The sequence below is a fragment of the Bos taurus genome, chromosome 9 (assembly GCF_002263795.3).
Source record: "Bos taurus isolate L1 Dominette 01449 registration number 42190680 breed Hereford chromosome 9, ARS-UCD2.0, whole genome shotgun sequence".
In the NCBI taxonomy this organism is placed as follows: Eukaryota; Metazoa; Chordata; class Mammalia; order Artiodactyla; family Bovidae; genus Bos; species Bos taurus.
The window spans coordinates 80735189-80762503 of record NC_037336.1 but is presented as its reverse complement, the minus strand read 5'-3'; the positions used below and the strand labels follow the sequence as shown (position 1 = coordinate 80762503).

At 42.2% G+C, this 27315-nt stretch overlaps 1 protein-coding gene across 3 annotated transcripts in view; it reads right to left on the bottom strand.

The window, feature by feature from the left end:
- The window catches only part of AIG1 (androgen induced 1), a 269595-nt gene that overhangs the window by 15520 nt on the left and 226760 nt on the right, over positions 1–27315 (bottom strand). For all 3 annotated transcript variants that reach the window (XM_059889836.1, XM_059889835.1, NM_001076326.1), the window contains 1 exon segment: positions 22664–22779. In XM_059889836.1, coding sequence (XP_059745819.1) covers positions 22664–22779 — 116 coding nt within the window.

The following is a 27315-nucleotide window of genomic DNA, read 5'->3' as shown; positions in this document are numbered from 1 at the left end:
CCAGTATTCTTGCCTGAAAAACCCTGAGAGGGTCAAGAAGCAGAGACACCCACCTGAGCAGTTTAGCTCCTAGCCTATATGTCAGCATTCCCTGAGTGCTCTGAAGACTAAGATACAATGGATGGCAACAGCTGGTAATGTACTCAGAACCAAAAAAATGACCCCACTTTGAAATCTCTGCATAAATCTTTTTTCTTTTTTTTCCCCCATGGACTATAAAAGCAACTCAAGTTCAGTGTAGAAAATATGTGAGACATAGACATTTTACAAGAAGTAAGATAAATCAGTTTTGGTGAAGCTTTATCCCCTGGAGATGGAAATGCAATCCATTCCAATATTCTTGCCTGGGAAATCCCATGGACAGAGGAGCTTGGCGGGCTATAGTCCATGGGGTTTCAAAGAGCTGGACATGATTTAGAGACTGAACAACAACAACAGTAACACAAGACTGAGTCTCTTAAAAAACCCAGAAATTGAATTTTACTTCTCCCAAGGAGAGAAAAGCCACCGCAGGGATAAGGTGATAAACGCTTCCTTCAGAGAAGGTTTTGACTCACCCCTTAAGAAAGAGTCACATCACATGTGCAGTTAGCCTATTGGAATTTACGACTGCTCTGCAGGCAATGAGCATGCACCCCAAGGTGGGGTGAGACAAAGGATGTGCATCAGCTTTTTGCCCAGTGGGTTTCTGCACCCCTCATGTAGTACCTCCAACCTGATGCTTCTGAAGGACTTTTCAAGGGCAGTTTTGACCTTTGGCTCAACTGCTGACTTTAGACCTAGCCCTCTCTTTAGATTTAACTATCTCATATGAGGGTTATTCTAAAGGCCCTTTGGATGTCTCCTGAGTATTGATTGCATGGAGACTGGTTCCTGCTACATTTCTGAGAATCTAGATTTCTGAAGTGTTCTGGAGTTTGTGTACTCATTTATCCAACAAAGATTTCTTGAGTCTCTACTGTGTGCCAGGTGGGGTGAGCAGTCATGATGGTGCAAAGGTGTGCCCTTGAGGAGATCAGTGTGGAATTGGTGCCGAATTTCCCACTGAAAAGGCTGTAGGTTCCAGAGAACATGACAAAGGACATTTGTTTAGGTGAGAACAGGGCTCTGAAAATGGGGCTCAAAAAACTCTCCTTGGTGATGTGTATGAGAATTCATGCCTCAATTCACAGGCGAATGCCAAATGGAGGCATCTCATTCCAGCACATAGAAACATCCTCTAACTCAGTTAACAGAGAGAATTTTATGATGCTAGAGATACAATTAGACAGATCTTCATTTACTGTGGGTTTAAAAGAGCATTCTTAAGACAGTCGTTTAAGGTAAAATCAAAATTTAAGATTCATCAAAGTCTTTTCAATTTTCTCATCAGAGCTAGCCTAAATTTACAGGATGTATCTCTACATGGGGTTTCCCTGGTGGCTCAATGGTAAAGAATCTGCCTGACAATGCAGAAGATGTGGGTTCTATCCCTGGGTGGGGAAGATCCCCTGGAGAAGGGAATGGCAACCCACTCCAGTATTCTTGCCTGGAGAATCCCAAGGATAAAGGAGCCTGATGGGCTATAGTCCATGGGGTTGCAAGAGAGTCAGACATGACTGAATGACTAAACAACAACAATCTCTACATGGGGCAAGCTTCATGGGTGTAGTCATGAGTCCTGTGCTCAGAAGGGCCTCACAGTGGGCTTAGGGCTCTGCTGTCACCATCTTGAAACTCATAATAATTTTTGAACAAGGAGCTCCACGTTTTTATTTTGTTCTGGACCCCACAAATTATATAGCAGGCCTTGTCTATGCAGTTGTGTCATCAATGTGCATGCGTGCTAAGTTGCTTCAGTGGCGTCCAACTCTTTGCAACCCTATGGACTGTAGGAGCCCGCCAGACTCCTCTGTCAATGGGATTCTCCAGTCAAGAATACTGGAGTGGGTTGTCATGCCCTCCTCCAGGGCACCTTCCTGACCGAGGGATTAATTCCGCATCTCGTGTCTCCTGCACTGGCAGGCTGGTTCTTCACCACTAGCACCACCCGGAAAACCCTGTGTCATCTATACTGCAGATCAACATCCAGTTCATCCACATGGTAGTTACGTCACCTTGGATATTATTGACAGTATTGCTTCCTTTAGCGATGTAGTCATCAGATAACATAAAGTTCTCAGAACAGTCAACTTAGGTTAGACAAAAAAACAAGCAAACAAAACAAACAAGAAAGCTTTCTACTGCTTCTCTTTAGGCAGAGATGTATAATATTTTTCTGTACTTCTCCTACACAAAGATGTTTTCAAGGTTACTTAGTCCCTCCACCCATCTCTAGGGAAAGAGGCAAATTGTGCATGTCTCCCAAAATGAATTCCTGTAATGAGGTAATGAGAGGGTGTGCTTTCTTCCTGATTTTAAATGACAAATATCAGAGTAATTTATCCACAAAGGCAGGCCAATAATCTACTTCAGAATATTCCTCCCACACACAGGTCCTGGCACACGTGTAAACTGGTTTCAAATGACTGGCTTCCTCTGGGTCCCTCACTCTATAGCCTACCTGGTCTTATGGTGATGTTTCCCTGAAGAGAATTCAATGTGAATTTCTCTTAATGAAATTCATGAGTGGTTTTGCTTAAGTTTAATCATTTGGACCTTCTTAAAGCATCAAGGTGCCAAGTTGACATGTTTCTGAACACTGTAGGGAACATGTGTTTTTTTTCTGGAGGGAGGCGGGGAGTGTGGTCAGCAAGGGATTGTTGTGGCCCAAGCAATCATCAGAATTGGCTGTGGGAGTGAGACACTTGTGCATTTAAACTGCTGCCTCTGGAAAAGGAGGAGGAAGAACATCCTAAATCCCACAGCCAAAAAGCATAGGTTTCCAGGTTTTGCAGAAGTGATCTCTAGTGTCTCTCTAGCACATTTCATCCATCTCCCTTTACTAGATTCTTGTTTTTAGGATTACAGACAATGTTCGGGTTATCCCTGCCATGATTACGTCTTCTTTAATCCCATGACCTTCTTGGACCGCCAGTCTAATTGCCAACTTTCTTTAAAAAACAGCAACACTTCCAGACATTTCTTTTTCCCTAAAGAGTATCTTTTTACATTCCTTCTATGTCAGGTTTGCAGACAATGAATTCCCTTAGTTTTTTTTTTTTTTTGGTCTGAGAAAATTTTTATTCTTCCTTTATGTTTGAAGGATAATTTCGCTGGATAAAGAATTCTAGGTTGATGGTTTTTCCTTTCAACAGTTTGTAAACTAAAATAACTCTAAATGAAGCAATAGAAACCATAGATAGGACTTCTCTGGTGGTCCAGTGGTTAAGAATCCACCAGCCAATGCAGGGGACATGGGTTCGATCCCTGGTCTGGGAAGATGCCACATGCCTCGGAGCAACTAAACCTGTGCACCACAACTAGTAAGCCTGTGCTCTAGAGTTCCAGAGCCACAAATACTGAGCCCATGAAACTAGAACCAGTGAGCTGCAACAAGAGAAGCCACTGCCATGAGAAACCCGAGCACCACAACTAGCCCCTGCTCTTTGCAGCCAGAGAAGGTCTATGCGTAGCAATGAAGACCCAGTACAGTCAAAAATAAATAAATTTGAAAAAGAAACTATAGATAAATGAACACTGACCTCAAAATTTCTTCTATTACAAGACCTTAATTGCCTGCCCCAGCTGCTACTTCTTCTGGTATTCAGTGAGTTCCCCAGTTTCCAGTCCTACTGACTTTGCCTCTCTCTCTTGAACTCACTCTGGTCTGTCCATTGGGAAAGCCCACATCTCTTCTATCATCCATCCAACTTTAAAGGTCAAAGGATACCTCCCAACAACTTCAAGCTGGAAACCTTCAGTCCTTGACTGAGTTTAAATTCCTTCTATCTTGATCCTGGGTCCTTTTCATTTCTGTCTTACCAGCCACACTCTTATTTCCTAGTAATTCCTGCTCTCCATCTATCTCACTGAAGTTTTCTCTTTAAAGTACTTAAAAAATATATTTAATATACAACATAACTTTAATGCCTCCATGTATGTTACACTTACACGACCCATTTGTGATGAAGACGAGAACTACAAGGGATAGTCTTACAATGCACTGTGGAGATTTCATGGGCTAAAGCAGATAAAACTGAAGCACTGAAGTCTTACCAGTTCATAAACGTTTTTGGATCTCCTAGTCTCTGGGAAGGAGAAAAGTAAATTAAATTAAAAGTTACAGTTTTTACTCTCTCCCGAGTGAGTGGCAGAAATGATGTTTGAGGAGGACTGAAGAGAAAAATAATGGTAAGGCATAGTAAATTCTGCTTGAATGATTGAGGACCAGTTGACTTCTCTGGGGGTCTCTGTTAGAACAAGCCAGGCTGCCTCACAGAGCTCCCTTGCTGCTGTGAGCTCCAATAACTGATTCACAACCAACGGGAATAACACTTCCCAGTAACAGCTATTTTTCAACAACAGAGACAATGGGAAAATCCAGGTGTTGAGTCCCTACGAAGATGAATACCTACACAAATACAGCAAAAATCGGAAAGCAATTTTCTTTCCTCAGTGTTATGCTTTATATGTTAAAGGTTAATTTTTTCATGTTTATTCCAGTTTCCAACACAACATTTTCATGGTGGAAGATTCAACTTAATAGGGTACCAGTACAGATATATGTCAGTCCAGTATACTTTTTAATGAAAAATTTGGGGGAATTAAAAGATAATTGCTTTAAAAAAAAAGTTGATTTTTTTCTTCCCTAGTTTCACACTGCACTCTTTTTAGGCACAATCATGAACTTGTTTTTTGTAAGATTCAGGGATGACTATCCTAGTCATCACTTAAGCTCTATTTGTCTCTAGAGCAATGATGTGTGGCCACTGAAGGTCATTAACAGGACAAAGTCCCACTTCTTGGACAGCTGCTTAAAAGAAACCCTGAGTGGATGGCATGTCCTCCTTGGGTATCACACCCAAAGACCAGCTTCCTGCTCTGCCAGCATTATCAATATTCTATTTCTTTTCATGAAGCAGTGACACAGTGAGTATCTGGTTACTGTCTATATTACAAATGGGAATAACAAAAGAAGGACTGCTACCATGGAAACCCACCTGATGGCCTTTGTGGTGAGCTCCTTGCTACTTGAATACAAGCAAACCCCACACAATAAAGGGCTGATCAACATTAGGCATAGAGCTTCTATGCAAGAGCACTGATTATTAACTTTAATGAATGCCTTGAACATTGCAATCCAAGGCAGCATTATTCTTGTCCAACCTCATTATTAGAAAAGCACAGGGGAACTTGCATTAAGATATACTTTGGATTGCAAAGCAAGAGTCAATTTAAGGCCATCTCCCACTATTTGTCTCTTGTAAAAACAAGCTACATAGTTTAAAGATGCATGCACTCAGAAATAAACTATTAAAAGCAAACTAAGAAGCTGGATTGTTGCCAGCTATATTTCAATAGATCAATCTCACTTAATTTGTATGCGTCAGATATTGCTTCCTCTACGCAGTGCCTTCCTCAAAGGAAATTAATTCAAAGGCTCTGAGCATACAGTGTTTTAAATGCAGCTATAATTTATATGGGTAGATAATTTATTTTTAAAGTTCAAGATTTCTTTCTAGTTCATATTTATTATTTTTGGCTGTACTGGGTCTTTTTTTGCTTCACACAGGCTTTCTCTCGTTGCAGCGAGTGGAGGCTTACTCTCTAGTTGTGAGAGTGGCTTCTCTCGTAGCGGAGCACAGGTTTTAGGTGAGTGGGCTTTGGTAACTACAGCATGCAGGCCCTAGAGCTTGGGCTCAGTAGCTGTCACACGTGCCCAGCCACCCCGAGGCCTGTGGAATTCTCCCAGAACAGGGATCGAACCCGTGTCACCCACACTGGCAGGTGGCCTCCCAACCACTGGACAACCAGGGAAATCCTTGGGTAGATATTTTAAAGATGGGTTTATTTGGCTAAGTTCAGGGAACCCCTATTAACTCAATATGCTAGTAAAATTTTTTATTTTCCATTACTAAAAAAGAAAAATTAATATCTTGGGGGGAGTATACGTAGTGAAGGGCTTCCCAGGTAGCATAGTGCTAAAGAATCCACCTGCCAATGCAGAAGACGCAAGAGACACAGGTTTGATCCCTGGGTTGGGAAGATCTCCTGGAGTAGGAAATGGCAACCCACTTCAGTATTCTTGCTTGGAGAATTCCATGGACAAAGAAGCCTGGTGGGCTACAGTCCAGGGGTCACAAAGAGGACTAGCTCCCACCCTTAGGATATCCCCATTAGGAAGGAAAGCCAGACATGTAAGGAGGTATTCCAAATAAGCAAGAAGCAGGAAGAAGAACCAGAGCAGATCTAAACTAGATGGGAATCACGGAAGATTTCTTGCAAGAAGTAATGTTTAAGATAAAAAATTGGGGGTAGAAGTTCAATAGGTATCTATGTTTAGTTTAAACTTTAGTATATCTGGTTGGAGATATTGTGCAACCAACGGAGGCAAGGGGTAATGTGTCTATGGAAGGGAGTTGGCCTGATCTGACGGTTCTTCAGCCAACTGACAATTTCTCTTGAGCTGTTCATGCCTCTGGGGCCTGATCAGATCTAAACAGAGCCTTAACGACAATTTCTGGATTTCTCTGGAGGCTGGCAAGAATTTATGAATGAACTGTGACTTCTTTCTCGCAATCTTCCATTACAGCTAAGAACCAGAGGTAATTCCAGCCTTCAGACTCCATTTTCTTTCTTATCCAATGTTTTTCCAGCAGAATATCACGGGGCTAAATTACTCACTCTAGTCGCAAAACGATTTGTATGTGTACCTGCAAATTTATGCGTTGTTTTAATTTACGTAAGATTTTTGTACGTAATTCTCAGCTTTTAAGGATGACTTAGACATCCTGTTTTTCTACTCTCAGGTGAGAATATCATGGCCCAAGGATATGTCATGGCTGAAGGAAAAATAAAAGTGCTACCAAAAAGGAAAAAAGAATCCCTCCCCCAAAATTGCAAACAAAAACAAACTACTGAAGAGTTTTAAACAGGAGGATTGGCAGGATCAGATTTGCAGTTTAAAATAATCTCTGGCCAAGAAGCAGAAAGTGGACAAGAAGGCAGCTGAAGAAAGCTTGTTCAGAGGGCTTGAGAGTTAGGGAGTGAGGAGCTGAATGGGGCTGACAAGGAGGCCGAGAAGGAGAAGCCAAAGACAGCCTGGCATCTTAGGAAACTGACAAATTGATCGATCAGACAACCAACCAACCAAACAAAAACCCAACTGAGAAAACAATGTTGCGGACAGGCAAAATAAAAGCAGTTTTGGTAGGGAGAGGAGAGCTAGTAATTGGAGCTGGGAAAATGTCAATGGTTCCAGGTGCACTGACCTGTCACTGCCTGACTGTGATTTGCTCTTTCTTGCCTCTAGACTGTCTCCTTGCTCTTCAGGGGACTCCCTTACTTGGGACCTTCTCATGGCTAATTTTTATTCACCGTTCTCAAGGGCCAGCTTACTTGCCACTTCCTCAGGGAAGCCTTCCATGGACCTATAAGTTTGGGATAGGATATGTCCCTGTGGGGGCTTCCCAGGTGGTCCAAGTGGTAAAGAACTCTCCTGCCAATGCAAGAGACACAAGAAATGTGGTTTTGATCCCTGGGTCAGGAAGATCCCTTGAAGAAGGAAATGGCAACCCACTCCAGTCTTCTTGCCTGGAGAATCCCATGGACACAGGAGCCTGGTCTCTGGTGGGCTACGGTCTATAGGATCACAAAGAGTCAGACACGACTGAAGTGACTTAGCACACATGCATGCAGGCATGGTCCTCTGGACTATGAGAGCCTCCTGTATTTCTTCTATTAGAGCCCTTGATTTTTTTTAAGATTTTTTTTTTTAATGAGAACTATTTCTTAGAAATCATTGAATTTGTTACAATATTGCTTCCGTTGTTTATGTTCTGGTTTTCTGGCTGAGAGGTATGTGGGATTTTAACTCCCTAACCAGAGAGTGAACCTGAGCTCCCTGCATTGGAAGGCGAAGTATGAACCACTGGACCACCAGGGAAGTCCCAGGTAATTGTTTTTTAATTTTCCTCTCTCCTCTAACAAACCATAAACTCCTGAAGGCAGGGCTGAGATTTATACACTGCTCACCTCCTACACTCAACACCGTGTCTGACACATAGGAGGGAAATACTTGTATGTGAGAGCTAAGGAGCTTCAGCCCAAATCAACATGGATCTGATGCTTTCAGAATAGAGAAGTAAAATATGATCATAATAACCAAGATAGTTCCTTCTCTTACTTTGATAATTATTAAGGAAATAGGTCTACCTTAATGTATAAAGACACAATTTAGAACAGCTGTTTTCAGCAAATTTGGAAAACTCAGCAGTGGCCACAGGACTAGAAAAGGACAGTTTTCACTCCATTCCCAAAGAAGGGCAATGCCAAAGAATGTTCAAACCACCACACAATTGCACTCATTTCACATGCTAACAAGGTAATGCTCAGTCCTTCAAGCTAGGCTTCAACAGTACCTGAACCAAGAACTTCCAGATGTACAAGCTGGATTCAGGAAAGGCAGAGGAACCAGAGATCAAATTGCCAACATCCATTGGATCATAGAAAAGCAAGGGATTTCTAGAAAAACAGCTACTTCTGCTTCATTGACTATGTTAAAGCCTTTAACTGTGTGGTTCATAACAAACTGCTAAAGAAAACTTTTAAAGAGATGGAAATACCAGACCACCTTACCTGCCTCCTGAGAAATCTGTATGCAGGTAAGGAAGCAACAATTAGAACTGGATATGGAACAACAGACTGGTTCCAAATTGGGAAAGGAGTACATCAAGGCTGTATACTGTCACCCTGCTTATTTAACTTATATGCAGAATATATCATGCGAAATGCCGGGCTGGATGAAGCTCAAGCTGGAATCAAGGCTGCCAGGAGAAATATCAATAACCTCAGACACACAGATGACACCACCCTTGTGGCAGAAAGCAAAACGGAACTAAAGAGATTCTTGATGAAAGTGAAAGAGGAGAGTGAAAAAGCTGAGTTAAAATTCAACATTCAAAAAACAAATATCATGGCATCCAGTCCCATCACTCAATGGCAAATAGATGGGGGAAATACGGAAACAGTAACAGGCTTTATTTTCTTGGGCTCCAAAACATTGCAGACGGTGACTGCAGTCATGAAATTAAAAGACGCTTGCTTCCTGGAAGAAAAGCTATGACCAACCTAGAGTCATTACTTTGCCAACAAAGATCCATATAGTCAAAGCTATGATTTTTCCAGTATGGATAGGAGAGTTGGACCATAAAGAAGGCTGAGCACCAAAGAATTGATGCTTTTGAACTGTGGTGTTGGAGAGGACTCCTGAGAGTCTGTTGGACTACAAGATGATCAAACCAATCAATCCTAAAGAAAATCAGTCCTGAATATTCACTGGAAGGACTGATACTGAAGCTGAAGCTCCAATCCTTTGGAAATCTGATGCGAAGAGCCTACTTCCTTGAAAAGACCTGATGCTGGGAAAGACTGAGGGCAGGAGATGGGACAGAGGCTGAGATAGTTGGATGGCATCATCAACTCAATGGACATGAGTTTGAGCAAAGTCTGGGAGACAGTGAAGGACAGAGAAGCCTGGTGTGCTGCAGTCCAGGGGGTCACAAAGAATCGGATATGACTGAGCAACTGAACAACAACAATTTTAGACCAAGTTTTTCTTGCTATTTCCATTCTATCTCAAACAAAAGGTCTTTGGGGTTGTAAACTTCTTTGGACTCTTGGGGTATAAGCTCAACTCTGGTGCACATATCTCCTCATCTAAGTTGTTTATCTTTACTTGGTTTTTACTTTGTGTCTCCTGGGAGCCCAGTACTGCTGGGTGCTGTGGGAGACCCGGTGCCTGTTTGTTGAGAGCTGTGGAAACTGTCTGCTGAAGACGGGACTGGGCAGGACTGGAATCACCGTAAAGAGATTCACACAATGCCGCCCTCACAGAATATATTCTGAGCCTTCCAAATATTCTCACATTCTCATCAAGAAGGCTCTCCTCAGGAAAAGGAGAGGCTGTACTTAGGCTTAAAGATGGATCTTTCCTCTTCCTGAAAGTTTTGTATTGCCTGAACTGGGTCATTTCCCTTATAGGATGTCACTCTGGCAAGAAGCACAGTCTGTGAGCTTCCTCCTACAAGTCTATCAGCTTCAGGCGGGAATTTATTTTTTTGTTTATTCATTTTTGCCACACCTCACAGTTTGGGGGTTCCCTAACCAGGGACTGAACCTTCCCCACCTGCAGTGGAAGCACCAGAGTCCTAACCACTGAACCACCAAGGATGTCCTTACAGGTGGCAATTTAAATGAGCCAGGCAGGTGGGAGAAGAGGCAATAAAGCTGAAACTCAACATCAGAGGGAAAGACGGAAAGGGTATTGTAAACACTTTATATGGTTTTTATTGATCTAAATGTAAGATATTGAGCTTACCCTACACTTAGCTCAATAATACTTAAAGTGTAGCTCAGTTGTTAAAGAACCCACCTGCAATGCAGGAGACTGCCTGCAATGCAGGAGATCTAGGTTCGATCCCTGGGTTGGGAAGATCCCCTGGAGAAGGAAATGGCAACCGACTTCAATATTCTTGCCTGGAAAACTCCATGGACAGAGGAATCTAGTGGGTTACAGTCCATGCAGTTGCAAAAGTCAGACATGAATTAGCAAATATAATTTAAAAACTTTTCTGACTTTATCTGCTTATATTTAAAACTCACACACTATCACAATTTTTATTATTAAGCAATCGATCTTAAGAATGGCTTCTCTGACACTTTGATTGGCATAATATCTAAAGAGAATGGGTCTGCATAAACCCTTAGAGAACTGTAGATGAGGAAGCACTTTCTATTTTCTTTAACACCATTTCAACTGCTTCTTTCTCTAGCTCTAGATAGTGAGGGGAAGAGATCTGGTTAACACACTTTGAAAAAAAATTAACTGAACAACCACATATCTATACCTGTTTTTCCCTTCCTGGATGGAAATTAACAGGTGACTACAGTAGAGTATCACAGAGGGGCTGACCCAAGACTTGGAAATCAGAGAAGGCCTCCCTGAGAAAGAGTTTTGCACTGTTGCAAAAGTTCCAGGGCCCACAACTGATTTCCCAACCTTAGGGTCTGGCAGAGCATCAGAGAATCCCCAGGGAATTTGACTTTGAAGGCCAGTGGGATTTGATTACAGAACGTCCACAGGACTGGGGAAACAGACTCTTGGAGGGCAAAAACAAAACCTTGTGCACACCTGGACCCAGGAGAAAGGAGCAGTGACCTCACAAGAGACTGGGCCAGACTTGCCTGTGAGCGACCAGGAGTCCCCAGCAAAGGTATGGGTTGACAGTGGCCTACCATGGGGTTAGGGGCACTGAATACAACAGTCCTGGCATAAGTCCTTTTGAAGAAGGTGGCCATTACCACCATTACTCCTCCCATAGTTTGGCCTCAGGCCAAACTACAGGGAGTGGACACAGCCCCACCCATCAACAGAAAATTGGATTAAAGATTTACTGAGCAGGGTCCTGCCTATCAGAGCAACACCCAGATTCTCCCATAGCCAGTCCCTCCCACCAGGAAGCTACCACAAGCCTTTTATCCTTATCCATCAGAGGGCAGACAGAATGGAAACCACAATTACAGAAAACTAACCAAACTGATCACTTGGATCACAGCCTTGTCTTATTCAATGAAACTATGAGCCACGCGGAGTAGGGCCATCCAAGACAGACATGTCATGGTGGAGAGTTCTGACAAAACATGGTCCACTGGAGAAGGGAATGGCAAACCACTTCAGTATTCTTGCCTTGAAAATCCCATGAACAGTATGAAAGGCAGAAAGATAGGACACTGAAAGATGAACTCCCCAGGTTGGTAGGTGCTCAATATGCTACTGGAGAAGCGTGAGGAGAAACAGTGCCAGAAAGAATGAAGAGGCTGAGCCAAAGTGAAAACAAAGTCCAGTTGTGGATGTGACTGGTGATGGAAGTAAGTCTGATGATGTAAAGAACAATATTTCATAGAAACCTGGAATGTTAGGTCCATGAATCAATGTAAATTGGAAGTGGTCAAACAGGAGATGGCAAGAGTGAACACTGACATTTTAGGAATCAGTGAACTAAAATGGACTAGAAATGGGTGAATTTAATTTAGATGACCATTATATCTATTACTGTGGGCAAGAATCCCTTAGAAGAAATGGAGTAGCCCTCACAGTCAACAAAAGAGTCAGAAATGCAGTACTTGGGTGCACTCTCAAAAATGACAGAATCATCTCTGTTTGTTTCCAAGGCAAACTATTCAATATCACAGTAATCCAAGTCTATGCTCCCTCCACTAAAGCCGAAGAAGCTGAAGTTGAACGGCTCTGTGAAGACCTATAAGACCTTCTAGAACTAACAACCCAAAATAATGTCCTTTTCATCATAGGGGACTGGAATGCAAAAGTAGGAAGTCAAGAGATACCTGGAGTAATAGGCAAGTTTGGCCTTGGAGTACAAAATGAAGCAGGGAAAAGACTAATAGAACTTTGACAAGAGAACACCCTGGTCATAGCAAACACCCTCATCCAACAACACAAGAGAAGACTCTACACATGGACATCACCAGATGGTCAATACCGAAATCATATTGATTATATTCTTTGTGGCCTAAGATGGAGAAGCTCCATACAGTCAGCAAAAACAAGACCGGGAGCTGACTGTGGCTCAGATCACAGACTCCTTATTGCAAAATTCAGACTTAAATTGAAGAAAGTAGGGAAAACCATTGGACCACTCAAGTATGATCGAAATAAAATCCTTAAGATTCTGCCATAGAAGAGACAATAGATTAAAGGGATCAGATCTGATACATAGACTGCATGAACAACTATGGACAGAGGTTTGTAACATTGTATAGAAGGTGGTGATCAAAACCATCCCAAGAAGAAGAAATGCAAAAAGGCAAAATGGCTGTCTGAGGAGGCCTTACAAATGGCTGAGAAAAGAAGAGAAGTGAAAGGCAAAGGAGAAAAGGAAAGACAAATTCACCTGAATGCAGAGTTCCAAAGAACAGCAAGGAGAGGTAAGAAAGCCTTCCTCAGTGATCAATGCAGAGAAATAGAGGAAAACAACAGAGCAGGAAAGACTAGAGATCTCTTCAAGAAAATTAGAGATACCAAGGGAATATCTGGGTATCCCCCTTTACTGTGCACAATAAAGGACACAATAAAGGCACAATAAAGGACAAAAACGGTATGGACCTAACAGAAGCAGAAGATATGAAGAAGAGGTGGCAAGAATACACAGAAGAACTGTAAGAACTATATAAAAAAGATCTTAATGACCCAGATAACCACCCAGATAGTGTGATCACTCACCTAGAGCCAGACATCCTGGAGTGCAAAGTCAAGTGGACCACAGGAAGCATCACTACGAACAAAGCTAGTGGAGGTGATGGAATTCCAGCTGAGCTCTTTCAAATCCAAAAAGAGGATTCTGTGAAAGTGCTGCACTCAATATGCCAGCAAATTTGGAAAACTCAGCAGTGGCCACAGGACTGGAAAAGTCAGTTTTCATTCTAATCCCAAAGAAAGGCAATGCTAAAAAATGTTCAAACTACCGCACAATTGCACTCATCTCATATGCCAGCAAAGTAATGCTCAAAATTCTCCAAGCTAGGCTTCAACAGTACATGAATGAGAACTTCCAGATGTTCAAGCTGCATTAAGAAAAGCCAGAGGAACCAGAGATCAAATTGCCAACATCTTTTGGATCATAGAAAAAGCAAGAGAATTCCAGAAAAACATCTGCTTCATTGACTATGTTAAAGCCTTTGACTGTGTGGATCACAACAAACTGGAAAATTCTGAAAGAGATGGAAATACCAGACCACCTGACCTGCCTCTTGAGAAATCTGTATGCAGGACAAGAAGCAACAGTTAGAACAGGACATGGAACAATGGACTGATTCCAAATTGGGAAAGAAGAACATCAAGGCTATATATTATCACCTTGCTTATTTAATGTATATGCAGAGTAATTCATGCAAAATGCTGGGCTGTCTGAAGCACAAGCTTGAATCAAGATTGCAGGGAGAAATACCAATAACCTCATATATGCAGATGATACCACCCTTATGGCAGAAAGTGAAGAGGAACTAAAAAGCCTCTTGATGAAGGTAAAAGAGGAGAGTGAAAAAGTTGGCTTAAAGCTCAACATTCAAAAAACAAGATCATGGCATCCCAGTTCCATCACTTAATGGCAAATAGATGGGGAAACAAGGGAAATAGTGAGAGACTTTATTTTCTTGGGCTCTAAAATCACTGTGATGGTGACCCCAGCCATGAAATTAAAAGATACTTGCTCCCTGGAAGAAAAATATGACAAACCTAGACAGTATATTAAAAAGCAAAGGCATTACTTTGTCAACAAAAGTCTGTCTAGTCAAGGCTATGGTTTTTCCAGCAGTCATGTATGGATGTGAGAGTTGGACTATAAACAAGTTTGAGTGCTGAAGAATTGATGCTTTTGAACTGTGGTGTTGGAGAAGACTCTTGAGAGTCCCTTGGACAGCAAAGAGATCAAACCAGTCAATCCTAAGGAAATCAGTCCTGAATATTCATTGGAAGGACTGATGTTGAAGCTGAAACTCCAATCCTTTGGCCACCTGATGCAAATAACTGACTCACTGGAAAAGGACCCTGATGCTGGGAAAGATTGAAGGCAGGAGGAGCAGGGGATGACAGAGGATGAGACGGTTGGATGGCATCACCAGCTCAGTAGACATGGGTTTGAGTAAGCTCTGGGAGTTGGTGATGGACAGGGTGTCTGGTGTTCTCCAGTCCATGCGGCTGCAAAGAGTTGGACATGACTGAGTGAGTCACCTGAACTGAACTGAGACAGAGAGATCCATGATAGATAAGTAGGATCTGGAACTAATATTTATGGAAGACATAACTGAGGGAACGGTGGGGTTGGATGGGGGTATGGGGAGGTGAAAGCTTTAAAGCTGAAAGGAGCATATTGCCCTTGAAAATTGGTGTGAAGATCACCATGGCTAGAGCTAAGCAAAGGTGAGAGAGAAGGAGGATGAAGATACAGAGGTCGGTGGAATCAAACAATGTAGGTCCCCTAGGCCATGTAAAGGAATTTTGGAATTTATCCCTAGACACAATGGGAAGTCATCCACATTCTCTGAGCAATTGAGTGGCATGATCATATGTGGTTTTACAAAAGAACTGAGGGGTCCTATATACAGATGAGTTAGAGGTGAAGAAATGCCAGCTCTTTGCAGTAGCTCAGGAGAGAGATAACTGCAGCTTGGACCATGATGTTGGCAATGGAGAGGGATCAATGTGTAAGTACTCTAAAAGCACTTTGGAGGCACAGAAGCCAAAAACTGGTGGATGATTCTTTGTAGTGGGTCCAAGAGAGATGGGCTGAGGAAGTTTCATAGTTTTGGGGCCTGAAAAACTGAGTGGGTGGCAACGCTCAGGGGATAGATACTTGGGGGTGTGATTGGGAAAGCACATGAATTAGGTCTGCAGCTGCTAAAGGGGAGAGGCTCGTGAGCAAACATCAAGAGAGGGCTCTGAGCTGGAGATCTGAGACCGCGGCTGCAAAAATGGTGTGCGAGATAAGTTGTTTCAGTCGTGTCAGGCACCCCTCGTGGCTCAGAACGTAAAGAATTTGCCTGCAGTGCAGGAGACCCGGGTTCAATCCTGGGTCAGGAAGATCCCCTGAGAAAGGAATGGCAACCCAGTCCATTATTCTCGCCTGGAGAATCCCATGGATAGAGGTCCTGGCCAGCTATGGTCCATGGGGTCACAAAGAGCCGGACACGACTTAAGTGACCAACACTAACTAACCATGTACACTAATGGTGGATTTACCTATTGATAAGAGGTGGTTTAAAAAAAAAGAGAGGGAGACCAGGACTTCTCTAGTGGTCCAGTGGTTAAGAATTCTTGCAATGCAGGGGACACAGGTCCAATTCCTGGTTGGAGAGCTAGATCCCACATGCCTCAGAGCAAGTAAGCCTGCTTGTTGCAACTACAGAGCCAGGGCACCCTGAACCCTGCAACTAGAGAGTCCTTGAGCCTCAACGAAAGATCCTGTGTCCTAAGACCCGAGGCAGCCAAATAAATAAATACTTTTTAAAAAGAGGACCTCCATTACAAGAGTAGATCTCAAGTTAGGTATTCTTGCCATGAAAAAAAAATTAAACAATAAATAGAAAGAGAAGAAGACCTGAGTTTCAAAGGACTCCAGCACTGGGTAGAGTGGGAAGAGCCAGTGAGTGATGCTGAGAGAGGAGGGAGGAAATTAGGGTGGTTGTTACATCAGCTAAGTCAGGGAGGAGAGTGATTCAGGAAGTGGGGGAATATTTTAGTATCAGAACTGCTGACATGTCAGTTGAGAAGAGGTCTATAAAGCAACCAGTGGATTTATCAAAATAGAAGTTCCTGGTGACATTCGCAAAGGTTTAACCGAAGTAATGAAGCTTAAGCCACACTGGAGTGGCTTATAATCCTGTTCACATAGTACACTCTGTGTTAGATACTGACGTATAGGCGTCACATGTACTAAAAATTAATCTTCCTTTAGTCATCACAGCAACCCTATGAGGTAGGTACTCTTCTTATACCATTCTACGGATGAGGACATGAAGACACAGGGAGGTCATGTGATTTGCTTAAGGTCCTAGGAGAGAAGTGGAATCCAGGCTCAGGCAGCCTGCCTCAAAAAATCCATTCTCCAGACAGTTCCCCTGCCCTGTCTGCTAAGTGTGTAAATGGGGGTAGAGACAGGTAGACAACTCTTTGGTTGGATAGCTTGACTGACTCAATGGACATGAACTGGGGCAAACTCCAGGAGATGGAGAGGGACGGGGGGCCTGGTGTGCTGCGGTCCACAGGGTCGCCAAGAACTGGACACAACTTGGTGACTGAACAACAGACAACTATTTGGAGAAACTGGGCTGTGAGTAGGGAGATAGAGCAGTTCAGTTCAGTCGCTCAGTCGTGTCTGACTCTGTGACGTCATGGACTGCAACACACCAGGCCTCCCTGTCCATCACCAACTCCCGGAGTTTACCCAAACTAATGTCCATTGAGTCAGTGATGCCATCCAACCATCTTATCCTCTGTTGTCCCCTTCTCCTCTTGCCTTCAATCTTTCCCAGCATCAGGGTCTTTTCAAATGAGTCAGCTCTTCGCATCAGGTGGCCAAAGTATTGGAGTTTCAGCTTCAACATCAGTCCTTCCAATGATAGTGCAGTAGCCAGGTATAAAAGGGGGGTGGGCCAAGAATAATAATTTTTTTTTTTTTTTTAGTGTGGAGACAAGGACAGGAGTCTGTTCAAGTATTGATGGGAAGGCTTTGGTAGTGAGGCTGGAGTTACAGGAGAATGAAGTGATGGAGGAAGGGTAGAGATCTGGGAGGGGATGGAGCCAGAGTACAGAGGGAGGGGCTACCAGTTAGAAGCTGTGGAAACGCTTCCCCCACTGGCACAGGAGACACAGGAAAGGGAGGGGACAGCAAGGATGTTTGCAGGAAGAACTCAAGAGTTCCTGTTCAAAGTTTTTTACATTCTGTGTGAAATTAAAGACCAGGCCATCTGCCTAGAGAGGAAAGGGCAGAGTGAGAGGGAGGTGGAGGGGGATGGGCAGAGCAAGCTGGAGAAATACAAAGGAAACTTGCCAACAGCATCAAAGGCATAAGCAGCATCCAAATGGTGATTCTGGAAGACGGCGGGGAAAAGTCGTATTGGTTTGGGTGGAGGGTAGGGATATTGAGGAGTGTGGGAAGGGTCATGACCACATATAAAATGGGCTTGGTGAGGGGCCTGCTTAATACATATGGAGAATTAATCCCATGGAAGGAGGAGCCTGGTAGGCTGCAGTCCATGGGGTCGCTGAGGGTCAGACATGACTGAGCGACTTCACTTTCACTTTTCACTTTCATGCATTGGAGAAGGAAATGGTGACCCACTCCAGTGTCCTTGCCTGGAGAATCCCAGGGATGGGGGAGCCTGGTGGGCTGCTATCTATGGGGTCGCATATAGTTGGACATGACTGAAGCGACTTAGCAGCAGCAGCAGCATGTGTACCCAGGATGTCTGAGAACCAGCCGTTGGGGGTAAGAAGAGATGAAACTCAGAATAACAAACACTAAACACTGGGAACTGAGATGGATAATACACAGAAGCCTGTTCTGTCCAGATGCTGATCTAAAACTCTGATCCTACCAGGACCCAAATGGACGTTGGAGGAGCCCTGTGCAAGCCACACTCTCACACAGCAAGTCCTCAATGGTCTACATAGACTTCTCCTTAGAGGATAAGAAAACAGTAACTACCGCTATACGAGGTGTTTGTAAAAAACAAATAGATGAGGATAATGTGAGAGCAATGACATTTTCAATTCTCAGGGGAAAAGCAGAGCTTGGGAAATACCTTAGTATATGAAACATAAGAAATTTTCAGAACACTCTTTGGCATTCTTAATAGAAGAAGACATAAAACCCACCAGGTGGACCCAAAGTTCTTAACAAGAGCAGAGAATAAAATGAAAATAAGGATGGTAGGGAAAAGAGGAAGAGGAAGAGAGAGAAATGAAAACTTTCCATCTAGACTCAGACACTCAGGACTTTAGTCAACTGGGAGGAAGGAAAGATACTATCATTTCTTGAATGACCTGTGTGCTCATTTATTTCTAACAGGAGAGAACATGCAGGCAATATCTCCTATTTTAAACGTGATAAAAATGAGGTTAAGAGAGGATAAGTAATTTGCTCAAAGCTCCTAAGAAGAGGGGATCTGAACAAGGACTGACTGACTGCAAGGATCCGGACCTCTACCTCTCAGAGTAGCAAGACAGGTTAACGAGAGAAAAACCATGCAGAAAGGGGCTGAGTTCAGGCTCCTTAAGGACTGAGTATCCTTGGTATAAACACAGAACAGCAACAATGGGTAGCAGACTGAGTGCCAGTCACGTGGCAGGCACTTCGTACCCAGCGGCCTTAATGACTAGACATGGCTGCTTCTGATGTACTGCTGCAGAACTAAAGGAAAACTAAAAACCCACTTAATTCATTCACTCATAGAGTTACTCTTCACACAGTCAGAGAGAGGGGAGAGTAGGGTTCCCGTATAGACTCTGCAGCTACACCCCAGTGCTTATACTTAGAGCTGACCCCTCAAGAACATGGGTTTGAATTTCAATGGTTCATTTGTTTATTTAGACACAGATTTTTTTTTTTCTGGCTGCGGTGGGTCTTTGTAGCGGTTCTTTGGCTTCCCCAGTTGCAGCAGGCAGGCTTTGCTGCCTCGTGGCAAATGGGATCTTAGTTCCCCAGTTGGGAACATGCACCCCCTACACTGGAAGGCAGATTCTTAGCCACTGGACAATTAGATAAGCCCCCAGATTTTCTTTTCCATATTCACAACAGTACCTGAGATTGGTATATGATCTGAAATTGGTTGAATCTACAGATGTGGCATCTCAGGTACAAAGGTATTGCAGGTACAGGAGAACCATGTATATGGAGCTGACTGTACAATTACACTCAGATTTACCATCGCAGAGAGGGTTGGCACCCCTAATCCACATTGTTCAAGGGTCAACAGTAGGTCTGGCAACAACAAAAAACAGTCTCTTTTCCTTGGGTAAGCCATATCATCTCTCTCAAGTTTGGTTTCCTAATCTGTAAAATAAGCCAGATAGTGCTTATCTCAAAGGGTTATTTGGGGAACTAAATATGATAATACTTTAAATTGCTTGGCACAGCAGTCAAAATAATGGCATTCATTACATTTCCTGATAGTTACAGCTGCATTAAAAACCAAAGGGACTTTCGGTGCTGTGTCCTGCATAAGGGAAAAGGGATGATTTTATTTATTAGGGGGAAATCTCAGTGAGGGGCAGAGAAATGCATGGAGCAGTGATGGTGGAGGTGAGGTGTGAAGAGAGGGAGTTAAAGCCCACCGTCAATGGTCAGGGGGTGTCTCTGTCCCAGACTCCCGGGTAAGTGGAAAGACAGGTGGAGATGGGCATGAGAAGGGTCTGGGATGACTTCAGATGCTAAGCTTGGGTTAGAGTGAGATGGAGGCTGGGAAATGGAGTCACTGAGCGTGGGTACTCAGTGGACTCCAGTCCATGAGGGAAAGCTCTAATACCCCCTCGCTTTCTCAACTCTCGAGATCCAAATCTAGAAAGACTGCAGATTCAGATGGGAAGGGAGACTTGTGAGAATGAGCAGCAAGACAGAATCAGAGCTGAGCAGACAGGGAGGCTGGCCAGGAGCCTCGGAGGTATAGCTTCAGCTCAACCACACAGAGGACTGTCAGGGAGATCTGCTTTATAATTAGCGTGTGACAAGAAGAATGCTTTCTTAAAGTTTGGCATAAGGCTCTGGAATGTCCAGTTATAACCCTGGTATGCTGTCAGAAGATTTCATATCCTGAACCTTTTGCTGCTGTGTCACTGGTATGTCGTATCTGAGATAGTCTGGAAAGGAGCAAAAGCCAGTGCCTTCTGAGATAACAATTAAAATTCTTGGATTTATATAATGTGATATGATGTGAGGGGCATTGTTTAGCTCTTGGCACAGCCATGAATGCCTAAGGCAGAACACCAAAGGAAAAAGTTGACTCTGAGAGCATTCTCAGAACATATCTGGAAGAGTTTGCTGGTTAATGCAGATATGTGTCCAAACAAGCACTGGTTTGCTCAGTAAAGACGCATAGCTGGCAAGTCTCCCTTGGCATGCAGAGCGTGAGTAATGCTTCATTTTAATGAGGGATCTTGGGGGTCTATAATAAAGACTATGTGGTATTTCCCACGTGTCTCTTTGGAACGTGGACTGATTGTACCCTGATTGTAGAAGAAAAGCCATCAGAAAGTATGTACTTCCTAAAATCTCTGGGGCGCTACAAGAGTCACATAATTTAATGGCATCTAAATGAATTCACAGAAATACACCCAGCATTCCCAGAGTAAAAATCTTCTCTTACCATAGGTAAGTAAATATGAGTGCAAAGTAATGAGACTGTTGGTGGGCGAGGGGAGATGGGAAGGGTATATGATTTTTAAACTAAAGCTATAGGCAGTTCCAGATGAACTGTAAACATTGTAACACCTCTGGAATAACTCTTAGCTTTCCTACCCGACTCTTCTCTTCTGAAAGATAAGATGACCTGGATGGGTGGGATCGGGGTGGGTGGGAGCGAGGTCAAAGCAGGAGGGGATGTCTGTATACGTATAGCTGATTCACTTTATTATACAGCAGAGACTAATACAACATTGTAAAAGTAATTATACTCCAATTTTAAAAAAAGCCATCTGAACATCAGGTTCCTATGTATAAAGCACATGCCTTCATTTTTAAGACATTATTTCAGGGTCACACTTTAACCTGTGAGTCCGGATCATTTGAACTTTTTCTTTCAGAGAAAGCCAATACTTAATGTTTTGGTTGGAAACAAAACCAACCTAAAAAGTGACTAGGAAAACAAACACTGCCCAGTCCTTCTGAACAGTGACTGGTCAATGAAGTGGCAGATGGAGCATGACCACATGTTTGTTCTAGGGTCTACTGTCTGGATGTCCCCTTAGATCCAGCCATAGGGCGTGCATGACTTCCCACCAGCAAAGCCCCTTTTGGTTCAGATTTGGAGCCTTATTCAAGCAAAGTATGTGAAATACTGTACTGACCTTTATTTAATATTTCTGGACTGGCTGGAGCAAACTGCTCCACGAGGACTGGACCTCCCAAAGTGCCCCAGGATTCTGGTGGGATTAAATACAGTTCTGGGGTGTTTGGAAGAACATGATTCAGTCCCAAAAGTTTACAGGAGGGGATAGTCATCCAGAACTCAGGACATGAGAGTCCCAAGAGACAGAAGTGCTAGGGGCAGAGACCTCTTTGGCATAGGCTAATATGTTAAAGAGGACTTGGAATTATACAGAGAAATAAGAAACTCTCTATCTTAAATAATTTTGAAATGTTAACACATGGTTAGAACTGAAATTGAAGTGAAATAAATTCATCAGGCAAAAAGTCTTATATCAGATAAATGTGGCTACCTCCCACTTGGGATTTATTCATGCCTAGTAAACCAAGTGGAGATTTCCTGTCATTTATTTACCCCAGTTTTTCAAAACAAAGCCATTAAATGCATGCTCTAGGTGACAGTCAGGCTTTAAACTGACTCGGGAAAATGTACATTTTCACTTGTTTCACTTAGAGGGTGGAAGTCACTCCCGGAAAAGGTCATTCCTTCTGTCCTCATTTGCATTTGCTGCAACTCCCTCACTCCCAACAAAAGCAACAACAACAACAACAACAAAACCCAAGCAAAAGAAGCAATAAAACTGATGTCCAAGAAAAACATTTAGTTTGAAAAAGAGTTGAAAAATGCAGCCTTGGAAGAAGCACTGCTTACATGGGATTGTTCAACAAATTCCTGTTGTGTGAGGTTTGGCATATACTTTCTAAAAATATAAGCATCTGGGGAAATGAGACAAAGCCCAGGTCTTGGACCAAATGAGGCACACAGTGTGAATCTGTTAGTGATTATATCCATAATGAAATATGTGCCCAAATTTAGCAGCACAAAATCTAATACAATACGAAAGCCCGGCAGGCACCATCCTTACCATAATATATAGCCAACAGAGAAGGTACATATGGCGGCCAGTCCGCTGCTCCTGCTGGGATACGCGTGGTGTGATGTCCTCATCTCGATTAATATAAAGGGCAAAACCGTTGTGTGCTGCAAAAGAACAGAGACCAGGTGACACAGGTTCTTAGCATCACCCCTCAACAGCTGTTTTGCCATCACTAGGAGAAAGGATAGTGTTATTTCCTAGTAAAAGTGCCTCAGCACTGACCAGTATATGGCTTGTCTAAGTGGTAGAATGGACATGAAAACATGTAGTCCGGCAATTGCTCCCCTGGTTTTTCTTCTGTATCTTAGTTTTTAAAACTGTATTTTCTTTATTCTCATTACAGGAAATTATAGAAAGATGTAAAGGGAACAAACTAGAATATAATAAAGGAATAAAAACAACCACTGTTCATATTTTGCTATACGTCCTTCCCCCCTCAACTTTTTGTTCATATTATTTATACACAATTAAGATCATACCGTGCATCCCATTTTATTTGGAATTACAGCATAAGAATTTTTGATATGAAATTTTAGAAATAATTTTAGAACATAAACCCTGACCAGAGCTGCTGAAAACTCCATTTTATGGATGGATCAACATTTTTCTATCTATCCATCTATTTATTTTTGACCTCACAACATGGCTTGCAGGATCTTAGTTTTCTGATAAGGGATGGAACCCAGGCCCCAGGAGTGAAAGCACTGAGTCCTAACCATTGGATCACCAGGGAATTCTGTGTACCAACACTTATTTAACTGATTTTTATTCTTGGTCATTAAGTAGTATAAGATTTTTCAATTTTTGCTTGAATAATTTTAATTTAAATAATTTTAAAGATATTCATTTTAAATCAATATCTTCTGTAGAAATTCTTGTTATTTCTTAACTGATGTATTGATGATTTACAATACATTATATTGGTGTCAGGTGTACAACATAGTGATTTAAATTATTTTCTTACAGTCAAAGGTTATGATTTTAAGGCTGTTGATACATAATGCCAAATTATGTGTGAACCAGCAGCAGGTTAGAAAAGAAGGCCATATTAGCTTGCAGAAAGGATGTTCTGGCTTGTACCAGCAGTGCATGGATTTAGATACGATGTTGGATGAGACACTCCAAAGAAGTTGCATGGAATATCCCCACTTGTTTTTTGAACCCAGTGGCCACTCTAGATTCTCAGTTCAGTGGGCCAGGATAGGGATAAAACTTTTCCCCTCCATATGGTAAGAAGAAAGGAAGGTCAAGCACTTCTGACATTGAAATTTGGTGGAAAGACACAAGGGAAAAAGAGCTTCTTAGGTAAAACTGACTCAGGATATAAATTTACCTTCCTTCACTGGAGAGTTTTCCAAGAGTAAGAAGACGGTGGAACTGATAACTGAACCACCAGCAACTTTGAATTCTATTGAGGATACTCCTTAATGGTCATGAAAGAGGCTTTGTTCTGCTCTTGCTGTATAGTTTGCATGTTCTAGGAAAAGGCAGGAAACTGTATGTTATGATTTTCAAACTCTAATAAGTACTGTCACAAAATGGAACCAGGTGACAGGTAGACCTGGGCAGGAAAGACACAGTGGGGATAGCGAAGGGAACATCTTTGGAGCAACTCACTGTTTACATTCATAGAAAAAACAGGATATTGTACGAAATGATAAGACACTGGCAATTCTTTGCTTTAAACTTTCTCTTCTACATAATTATTCTGACTGCCAATACATGGCAATTAGACTATGGTATGCCTATAATGTCAGGTGGGTGACTCCATAGTTGGGTGGCTTTATATTTCCTTATCCTTTGTTTCTCTGTTATTGTTTTAAATAATTAGTATAATTAGCTCTAAAGGGAACCACACAAAATGTACACGTGTTAATACAGAGATGGTATGTATTTTAAAGACCTATTTCATTGTTTTTTTTCCCCAGTATAATTTAGTCACCTCAGATAATGTTGGCCTGGAATTTCACCAACAATTTGAGATGCCAAAAATAGTTCTACTATAGTGATTTCATGTAAAAAGTCAAAAATATAGTTAGCAATAAGGCTGAGACTTCTCAGATCCCACGTAGAAGAAAAATCCCTGCAAATCAAATGTTTACTCTGAAGATAGTGGTGACTCTAATAGTCTGTGTGGGTTATAAAATGATAGTATTTTTGACTTTTTAATATTAAATATATCTAAGCTCTACTTCTTACTCCATTGCATCACACTTAGTAAAAATTCACTCATTTTTCCATAAATTTGTATAAGTTCCAACCACTAATCTGAATATTTTTACCCAGTTAACATTATTTTACCAAGCCTATTTGCTGACCATCAGATGTCAAACCTGGAAAGGTTAGGATGTCCTTTGGTGATGCCAGGCCAAAAAAAAAACCACAAAACCTCTTTGAAAAACGAAAATCTCTCCAGGTCACTTCATTTCTGGCATCATCGCCATTAAAAAGGAGCTATTTCTTCCATCAGCGAGGACAAAAGATCTTTCTGTGGCTAGCTGTGCCCACGCCAGTTTTGACCAGGGACAAATTCTATATGAGAGTAGTAACAGCTTATTATGTAGAATTTTCATGCACTAAAGAATGTATATCCTCTTTTCTAAAATTTTATAATGCAAATTATGTTTACTGATAAACATTACATATTAACAAAAGTAAAAATAGTGTAAAATATTTACAGCAAGTATAAATGTTTCTCTGCATGTAGCTAAAGTCTTATGACTAAAGAAAAGATTTAAAAAATCTATGAAAGGCCTTGTTGAATCTCTAAGTTACCTTTGGCAGCTAATTGTGACTCAAAATCTGTAGCAGCAAGAGGAGCAATTACTTCAGAAGTAGGGGTACAAGAAATTCAGTTCTAATCCACTCCCAGGCAACACTGTTTCAATGACTTAAGAACCAGGAAAGAAATATTCAGCTCCATTTAAGACCAAAGGTGCACAAGAGTGGTAAGCTTACATTTTGTTCACTGTGGTATTTGTAGCACTTAAAAAAGAGCCTAGCACATAGGAGGGGCCCAGTAAATATTTGTGGAGACCATTTAATCTTTGAAACAACATCCTAAATGAGAGTTACTAACTCTTTTCTGTAGATGGGATTAACAAAGACTCGGAAAATTTAACTGCATTTTAAAAAATTATTTATTTGTTGTTTTTGGTTGCGCTGGGTCTTCGTTGCTGTGTGCAGGCTTCATCGAGTTGCAGCGAGTGGGAGCTACTCTCTAGTATGGTGCGTGGGCTTCTTAACTGCAGTAGCTTCTCCTGTCACAGACTACGGGCTCTGGAGCCTGTGGGCTTCAGTAGTTGTGGCCCACCAGTTTAGTGGCCACCCCCAATACCCCCCGGCATATGGAATCTTCCTGAACCAGGATCAAACCTGTGTCCCCTGCACTGGCAGGTGAATTCTTAAGCACTGGACCACCAGAGAAGTCCAAAGGCAATAACCGCTGTGCCCTACTAAGTAAGTCTACCAAGTGTTCAAGACCAGTTCTGTTTCCAAATTCCATGCTGTTTCATATATTAGAATTATGTCTTTAAAAGATATCAGAGATAAATCATGTTTGACTCAATAAGCTTGTGGCAGTACATGATTTAAGGTCACTTATGTTGTCTCTCAACAAACCAGAACTATTTTTTTGGTTAAGCCTCAATATAAACAAAAAGATTTTCACTGTGAGAAAACACATTTTACTAAATGAGTTCTTTCCTGTGATGTATAGGCAGTCAGAAGAATATCATGGAGGAAGGATACAAATACAAAGTGCTTGCTGCTGCTGCTGCTGCTAAGTCGCTTCAGTCGTGTCCGACTCTGTGTGACCCCATAGACGGCAGCCCACTAGGCTCCCCCGTCCCTGGGATTCTCCAGGCAAGAACACTGGAGTGGGTTGCCATTTCCTTCTCCAATGCATGAAAGTGAAAAGTAAAAGTGAAGTCACTCGGTCGTGTCCGACTCTTAGCGACCCCATGGACTGCAGCCCACCAGGCTCCTCCGTCCATGGGATTTTCCAGGCAAGACTACTGGAGTGGGGTGCCATTGCCTTCTCCGACAAAGTTTCTACAAAAGTCAAAAGTCCTAATTCACTCCTGTCACATGCTACATGCTTTTTAAATAATTTTTTTAGTCAATTCACTTTTTTTCCTTAAATAAATATATTTAAAGGAAAACTTACAAGGTTTATAAACTCTCCTAAATGGAATATATTAATAAAAGATAATCACAAAAACAAATAACAATGAAAACTAATTGATCTTGATAAATATTCAATAGACACGTTTGCCCGTTTGATTCCGAAGCCTGCTCTGTATGTGGTAAGTACGAGTGTTAAAATTAGAGGGGCACTAAAGACATGCATGTAGAGCTGGACAAAACTGACTGACTTAGTATGCATGTACAAAGACAAGCCAGAATGAAATAGAGACCCTTCTAAATGAAATCAGAAGGATTGAAAGATAACTGAGAGAGAATTACCTTTTCACCAGGTGATTCAATACTATTTAATGCCAGGGCCCTGTGCCCTTAAGTTATCTCAAATACCATCTGAGCCACACATCTATACCCTGGAACAGATTACCTGTAAACTGTACCTGTACCTTCTAAGTGCTGATTTGATTTAGTGGTGGCTGCGCAGGCACAGGAGGGCC